We start from the raw sequence: 8,302 nt of genomic DNA, 5'->3' as shown, positions 1-8,302 counted from the left end.
ACGGAATACGGAATACGCATCGTCATCTGTGTAAACACTATTCCAGAAAGGAACTTTTACACGGCTTTTGATTGGGAAAAGGTTTAGAATTAGAGGGGGAAAGTAATAAATAAGATATGGATAAAGTATGAATTCGAATTCAATTATATTGTAAGGAGAATTATAATTAGGGGAAATGGAAAGAAGTGAAGTGGTATAAAAATGGCAAAATTTTACACTTTTATGGGTTTCAATTCCTGAGACAGGTTAAATCTTTGATTAATGATGTTAAATTAATGATGTTAAATTAATGATTTGACTCGTCTTACGGATTAAGATTGTGAGACGGTCTCACACAAGTATTACCCTATAAAAATTGGGATCACACTTGTGTGAGACCGTTTAACAGGTCTCAATATAATTTGGGTTATAAAAACCTGTCAAAAACCAACTCATAATACTAAGGCTATGTTTGGCAAACCTAGCTGAAAACTAAAAAGAGATAAGCTCGAAGCTGAAATCTGAAGAATTGTTAAGTTTAGGGTTGTGCAGAAACCGAACAACCCGAAAAAATTGACCGAACCAGGCCGAACCCGAACAGTTGAATCCGAACCGTGGGAGCTAAACGACGTCGGTTCATCGGTGGCGAGTAGGGGGGTCCAAAATCGCGTCCGATCCGTCCGATTACCCGATTTAAAATAGGGATACCTAAACCTAATAGTATACGACGTCGTTTGAGGTGTAGTATATATATGCGCGTTGCTAGATTGAGACTCCTAGTCTCTCCTCATTTGCGCAATCGCGATCTCTCAGATAGGGTTTTCTTCTTGTTTGTTCTCTGAGTTCTCTCTACTCAGTACTCTCTAGTATCTTGATCTCTTCTGATTCTCCGATTCTGATTTCTTACTTCTGAGTGAGTGAGTGAGTGTGTGACTGTGTGATTGTGGGAGACTCTCAGTCTGGACTCTGGAGTCTGGACAGTCCCTGAGTTCTGGTCCTCTGGACTCGATTACTTCCTGGCGGTGGCCGTTGCCCGTTGGTTCTGTTCGACTGTTCCAGTGTTCGACACATCGACTGGTGGAAGCCCGTAGGCCAGTGGTGGACGGTGAAGTGGTGAACCTTTCGTGGTGATATATGTTCTAGAAGCCCTTGTTCTCCGGGGTATTTGTGAGAAACGAAGTAGGTGTTCAAACCCTAGTTTAATATATTTGATTTCTTAGCGATTTCTTAGTGATTTTGTGATTATTTGTGTTATTCTGGTGGGAGCACTGACTCGTTGCTTGTTTATTGCAAACCCTAGTTTATTAAAATTGATCTCTTAGTGATTTTGTGATTATTTGTGTTATTCTTGTGGTGGCACTGACTCGTTGCTTGTTTACTGCAAACCCTAGTTTGTTAAAATTGTTTTATTAGCAATTTTGTGATATTTTGGTGGGAGCATTGACTCGTTGCATGTTTATTGGGAATTTGGGATAACTTAATCAGTTTATAATGTACCGATTAAGTGGTGGAAGCCCACTGTATTGAAATCCTGATAATGATGGACTGGAATCAATAAATTCCTTTGTCTAGATAAACAATAAAACAGTATATGTTTATCAATTGCCCCCTGAATCTGGATTTCTTTGTCTAGTACTATAGTCAAGTACTCAAGTTTATGGATGTATGCCCTTAAATCAGTTAAATGTATTCTCAATAAAAAAACCACAATAAATAAATTGTGTGTTCTTGGAAAATGATGACACAAAATGTGTCTGATTCTGGGATATTATGTGTAAATGTGTAATTGTATGGATTATCCTGAGTCTGGTCTAGATTACTTTGTCTATTACTCTTGCAATTGAATCCTACTATGTGTCCATGTGTACTGATATTACCCATGTTTTAGATGGATAATATCAGTATGCTTGGTAGTCAACCTCCCAATTCTTCAGTTGAGGAACCCACGGTGGTGGAAGCCCAAACTGTTGAGGCTAATAATCAACAGAATGAGCAACCTCCTCCTGCAGTTTCTGAGAAGAAGAAGAAACAGGTTTAGGCCAGATCCAGAGTATGGGATCATTTTGCGAGAATAAAATAAAAGACAATAATGATGTTACTCTAGAATGGAAGTGTGTTTACTGTGCTAAAAATATACAAGTGTGAGTCAAAGAAACATGGAACATCTTTCTTAAGAGCCCATATGCAAAGCTGTTTGAAAAATCCTCACTCCAAGGATACTAGGCAATCCCATTTAACCTTTCAAGCAGTTAGTACCGCTGATGCATCTCAACCTACTGTGGGAGAAATAGGGGGCTGGGTATTTAATCAAGAGTCAATTAGGAGGGACTTGGTTGAAATGATAATCATAGATGAACTGGCTTTTAGGTTTGTAGAGGGAATAGGTTTCAGGAGATTTATTGTTGTTGCATGCCCTAGGTTTATGGTTCCATCTAGGTGGACTATTAGTAGGGACATCCTAGTGGTCTTTGAAGAGGAGAGACTGAAATTGAAGGCCTTTCTAAGAGAAAGCACTCACAGGGTTAGTATTACCACTGATTCTTGAACATCCATCCAAAGAATTAACTACATGGTAGTGACTGCCCATTTCATTGATTCTGAGTGGAAGCTACATAAAAAAATCATAGCATTTATCCCTGTTACATCTCACAAAGGGGAATATCTTGCAAAGGCCCTAGAAACTTGTTTGCTTGAGTGGGGTCTTAGGAATGTTTTTACTGTGACTGTGGATAATGCCTCATCTAATGACACTACTATGGGGTTTCTTAAGAAAAAAATAGTGTCTTGGGGAACATCAACTATGAACGCTAAATACATTCACATGAGATGCATTGCCCATATCCTTGACTTAGTTGTTCAAGATAGCTTAAAGGAGTGTGATACTTCTGTTAAAAAGGTGAGTGAGGTTGTCAAATATGTTTGGAATTCACCTGCTAGGCTAAAGAAGTTCAGGGACTTGGCTTATTTGTTAGCAATTGAGCAAAGGTCTTCTTTGTGTCTAGATGTTCCAACCAGATGGAACTCTACTTATTTGATGTTACAATCTGCTTTGACTTATCAAAAAGTCTTTGAATCTTGTGAAGAGTCTGATAGTTCTTTCAAATCTGACTTGGGTGATTTTGTGCCTGATTTTATGGACTAGGATTCTGTTGGCAGTTTGGTGTAGCTGTTGAAATGTTTTTATGATATGACAGTTAGGATTTTTGGATCTTTATATGTGACTGCTAACACATTTTTCAGTGAAATTTCTGATTTGTACTGCCTATTAAATGGAATGGTGGAAGCTGGTGGGGCAGTGGGCCTTATGGGGAAAAACATGAAATTAAAATTTGAAAAGTATTGGGGTGATATAGACAAGATGAATCTTATGATTTTCTATGCAAACATTCTAGACCCCAAGGATAAATTATGAGTATATGCATGTTCAAATCAATCATATGTATGGTGAGGAGAAAGGAAAACCATACTTTGCTAAAGTTCTTACTGGTTTGAATAAGTTATTTGATGATTATTCTGCTGGCCAATCTATCCCTGCTTCTTCTGTGTCTGCATCTGCTGGTAGTGCTAGTTTTGTATCTGCCTCTGTCTAGTCTGTTAGAAGGCCACAACATTTCCTCAAGTCCCAGATTAAAAAACAAAGGTTGGAAGCAGGAGGAGGGGGGGTGGAACTAAACTGAATATCTACTTGAGTGAGGCAATAGTTGAGGAGGATAACTCCTTTGACATTATGAGATGGTGGAAGATTAATTGTGAAAGGTTTCTCATCCTTTCTAAGCTTGCTAGGGATGTCCTAGCTATTCATATCTCAACTGTTGCCTCTGAATCTGTCTTCAGTACATCTGGGAGAGTATTGGATCCTTTTAGGAGTTCATTAACTCCAAAAATTGTGGAAGCTTTGGTGTGTACCCATGATTGGCTTAGGCAGCCAAATACTCCCCTATGTATTGAAGAAAATCTGGAAGACTTGGAGAGGTTTGAAAAAGGTTGTACTTTTAGTGTTTTACACATCATTTTTTCTTTTACATGTTTACAAATCTGATTTAACAAAGTTATCTTCCTTTTTTTTTTTTTTGCAGAGTTTAATGTTGATGGTGGGAGTGGAAGGACTCTTGGTTCTACACTGGCTACAATTCCTGTAATGTTATTCTTTACACTTTACATTACTTGAATACTTGTGTCTCAAATTAATTAATTGTCAATTATGTTTACTTTACTTGTATAAGTGACTAACCTCAGTTGGTATTTTGAGGCCTTGGTAACTATATGTTATTAGTTGCTGGATTGATGCCTTGATTCCTTGATTGCACTGGATCACTGTAAGTATAAAAGGCGGTAAGTAAGGCTTGGTAACTTTATGTGAGTTGCTGCCTTATATAGTTATGGTTGTCCCTTTTATAGTTTTATATATGGCAATGATGAAGCTTCCACCAATAAACTGAAAAGAAGGATTAAGTTGGTATGTTGCTCTATACATATTGTAGCAATTTGCCCTTAATCTAAATTTGATATGGATAAATGCTTCCTGAGCCAACTGCCAACTAATAAGTAATTACTATTTACTATTAAAGTTTTAATTATATAATCCCTTATTGCCTTTACAGTTTGCTTATTTAATGCACTAATGTGTACTTGATGAGGATTAGGGAGTTGGGCTTGGCCCACAAAATAACGACGCGAAGCCCAAGGCGGCACAAGGGGTAAACTCGGCCCAGGTCGGCCGAACCGGTGCAGCCTGTGACGGCTAAACCGGGTATGGCGACCGAACCGGGTGCAGCCCGTGACGGTTAAACCGGGTATGGCGACCGAACCGGGTGTAACTTGTGACGGTTAAACCGGGTATGGCGACCGAACCGGGTGCAGCCTGTGACGGTTAAACCGGGTATGGCGACCGAACCGGGTGCAGCCTGTGACGGTTGAACCGGGGCAGCGACCGAGTCATGTGCGGCCGGTGGTGGCGGAGCTGTGCGCGGCGGTTTAGCCTGGGAGGAAGCGAGGTGGTCGTGGAGGTTCAGGCGGAGGTGGCCGCGAGGATGCCGGTACGTGGCGCCGTGCGCGTGCATAACGGGCCGAGTGGGGGGTGCGTAAGCTGGAACCGGAGGGAGTGGGTACGTGGTTGGCGGAGGATGAGTCCTATCCTGTGCTGTACGCGTGGACGACGAGGATAGGGCGGGTGGTAGTATAAATAGGCAGGTGCACGGTCCATTTAGGACACGACAAAAAGGACACAAGGACTCTTGTGGTCCAGTGGTCAAGTCTTCTCCCATAACGGTCAGCAGTCCCAAGGTCGATCCCTGGCGTCTGGATTATCCTTTCCTAGTAAGGGTTTCCCTTAATTAGTTATTTGTTATAATATTGCATCGCTTTATAGGCGTTCGTGTGTTGGTCCTCTTGGACCGTCACCTCGATCGAGTCGAGCCTTGTAATACCGGTTTATGGTGGACCGGTCACTGTGAAACCATCATTGGCACCATCTGTGGGTACTGAACAAAAATCGTACGTCTCTAACCCTGACCAAAAGATTATCCTTTACTACTTGAGTCCAAATGACCGGTCCCTGGAACGGACGCTCAGCAGCCTTGCCGGACCGACGAAATGTGGGGAGGGAGCACGGCCCACCTCGGGGCGCGGCCCCGCCGTCGAGCGCACCTGACAAGATCAGGATAGGTGCCCGAAGTGGGGTAAAACGAGCCCACTCTACACCGCCGGAGATAGGGGCCGCCTTCCCTCGCGGGGCGGCGGATCAAGCAGGTGAGTACCCAAGGGTCGTCTACCCCCCTCCGGACGCTAAGCAAGGATCCTCCCGGGTCAACCGCAGCGTGGAGGGCAAGGGGGTCGCTCCACCGCGCGATCGGGGGTCAGAGTGGAACGTTCCAAATTGTCAGAGAGAAACTCGAGGAACACCCCTGCAGCCCACCGAGGAGTCGGAGGGCGAGAGTACCCACCGATCTCCCACGCAACACGGAGCATTCGACCGTCCCCGAGCTAGAGTAGGTTCTCTCAAGGAGTGGGAAAGGAAAATAGATGCGAAAATCGCGAAGCTCTTCCATTGGAAAGAGAGAGGCTACCTACCAATGATCCCTAAGATCACAGTCACCCCACCTTTCACTGGGAGGATCATGAGGGAGCCACTTCCTCCCAACTTCAAACCCCCTAGCATCAGGCGGTTTGAGGGTTCGGGAGACCCGCAAGAACACATCATGACGTACCAGGCCACCATGATGTTAATGGGCGTGTCGGAAGCTATGATGTGCAGGGCCTTCTTTTCCACCTTGGCGGGTCAAGCACAGCGCTGGTTCACCAGCCTGAAAGGAGGTTCGGTTGACTCTTTCCACGATCTGGCCATACGATTCATGGCCCACTTTATGCGGGGGAAGAAAAGCCGCAAGCATTTTACACACCTGACCACGGTCAAGCAGGGGGTGGGGGAATCTTTAGCAGAGTTCCTAGCACGCTGGCGTGGAGAGGAGGCTAACGTAGAGGATATCGACGACAGGTCTGCAATAGTCATGTTCGTAGATGCCCTGCGGGCTGGGGAGCTCTACAAGAGCCTTCGACGTAAGACGCCAGACACATACGCCGCCCTCATGGCAAAGGCCGACAGGTACGCCGAGGCTGAAGAAGCGAACCGGCTGAAGGGATGTGAGGAAGAACATCCCATCAAGAAAACTCGAGTGGTTGACGACCCGGGCAAACCAAGAAAGGGAGCGAGTCAAGAAAAAATCCCGGGAAGAGGGAGAGGCACAACCGAAAGCGGAGGACATAACTCGCTAGGGATGCCTAGAGCGCCCCCTCCGTGGGCACCTCGCGCCCCTCCCAGGGTGGCAACCGCCGTCCCGCTCACCCCCCTCAATGCTAGGCCTAGCGAAATACTCGCCTACGCCGAGGAGTGCCAGGTAGTCAAAATCCCTGAGTCTCACCCTCTCGATGTCCCAGGGCAAGATCGCGAGAGGTTTTGTCGCTTCCACCGCCGGTACGGGCACAACACGGATGAATGCCAGGCCTGGAGGAAGGAGATAAAGGCACTTATCCAGTCGGGACAATTGGGAAATTTCATCGACTGGAACAGGATGCACCACGGAAATGTGTGGAGAAAGGACACGGTTGATCGCCCTAACCCATCCCCCTCGAAAGACAAACCCACGAGGGAGAACACGGACAAGGGCAAGCGCCCTGTGATAAATGTAATCTTCGGCGGATGGACCCCAGGGGAGGAGGAGAAATACGTGGGGTCCGTTGAGGAACCACGCGCCTCAAAAAAGCAGCGGCGTGAGGTGATCACTTTCTCAGACGTCGACTTACCCGGGGGCAGAGTTTCGGCCAAGGAAGCCCTGGTCATTTCGATAGCCATCAACGGAACCCTGGTAAAAAGGGTCTTAGTGGACACCGGAAGTAGCATGAACGTCATGTATCACGAGGTGTTCGTGAAGTTGGGTTTCGCCCAGGACCAACTTCGGCCCGTCAAGACCCCATTGGCCGGATTCACCGGAGACACCGTTGAAACCGAAGGAACCATTCGACTGCCGGTGGAATTGGGTGCCTACCCGAAGATACAGAAGGTAGAAATGGATTTCGTGGTAGTAAGGATAACGTGCGCTCACAATATAATCCTCGGGAGGCCAGGGCTGGTGGATATAGGGGGAATACTGTCCATGGAGCATCAATGCCTTAAGTTCCACACGCCACAAGGGATAGGGGTTGCGCGAGGAGACCAACACCTAGCCCAGGAGTGCCACAAGAAGGCGTATCAGAAACTGGTAGCTGAGCAGCTGCCAGTCAACACGGTGGAGAAAGAGATGGAGAGGGAACCCGTGACGAGGGGGCCGGAACCTGCGGTGGAGTTAGAAGAAATAGGTCTGGACCCCGCACACCCGGATCGAAAGGTTCGGATAAGAAAGGGACTCACAAACAATTTACGCGATCAGATAGTACAGGTTCTGCGCAAATTCGCAAAGGTATTTGCGTGGGGACCGGAAGATATGCCGGGAGTCGACCGTTCAATTATAGTACATCGACTGGCGGTGGATCCCACTTTCAGACCCGTTAAACAAAAACGTCGCCACTTGTCTGCCGAGCGCAGGGCATTCGTGAAAAAGGAGGTGGAAACACTATTGTCCATCGGACACATACGAAAGGCAATGTACCCTGAGTGGTTAGCTAATGTGGTCCTGGCCCCCAAGCCACCGACCTGGCGAATGTGCGTGGATTACACAGATCTCAATAAAGCATGCCCCCAAGACCCTTTCCCGTTGCCACGCACCGACCAACTCGTAGACGAGACAGCCGGGTGCGAGCTTTTAAGTTTCATGGACGCCTTCAAGGGGTA

At 46.1% G+C, this 8,302-nt stretch overlaps 1 protein-coding gene across 1 annotated transcript; it reads left to right on the top strand.

Annotated features, from left to right (window-relative positions):
* Positions 1-2,548: 2,548 nt before the first annotated feature.
* On the top strand, positions 2,549-4,147 carry LOC115999365 (zinc finger BED domain-containing protein RICESLEEPER 2-like). The gene is made up of 5 exons (XM_031239219.1): positions 2,549-3,092; positions 3,174-3,274; positions 3,372-3,568; positions 3,814-3,962; positions 4,056-4,147. Exons 1-5 carry the CDS (start codon positions 2,549-2,551, stop codon positions 4,145-4,147), a joined length of 1,083 nt encoding a protein of 360 aa, XP_031095079.1.
* The last annotated feature ends 4,155 nt before the right edge of the window (positions 4,148-8,302 follow it).

This window comes from Ipomoea triloba, chromosome 12 (genome assembly GCF_003576645.1).
Source record: "Ipomoea triloba cultivar NCNSP0323 chromosome 12, ASM357664v1".
Lineage (NCBI taxonomy): Eukaryota > Viridiplantae > Streptophyta > Magnoliopsida > Solanales > Convolvulaceae > Ipomoea > Ipomoea triloba.
This window is presented reverse-complemented; position numbering and strand designations above follow the sequence as displayed.

Excerpts from the sequence above, each read along its gene's own strand:
- LOC115999365 (XM_031239219.1), top strand. The coding sequence starts at position 2,549 with ATGGTAGTGACTGCCCATTTCATTGATTCTGAGTGGAAGCTACATAAA. Across the intron at positions 3,093-3,173 it reads TTCTTTCAAATCTGACTTGG|TTAGGATTTTTGGATCTTTA; the intron begins GTGATTTTGTGC and ends ATGATATGACAG. Across the intron at positions 3,275-3,371 it reads TGGTGGAAGCTGGTGGGGCA|ACCCCAAGGATAAATTATGA; the intron begins GTGGGCCTTATG and ends CAAACATTCTAG.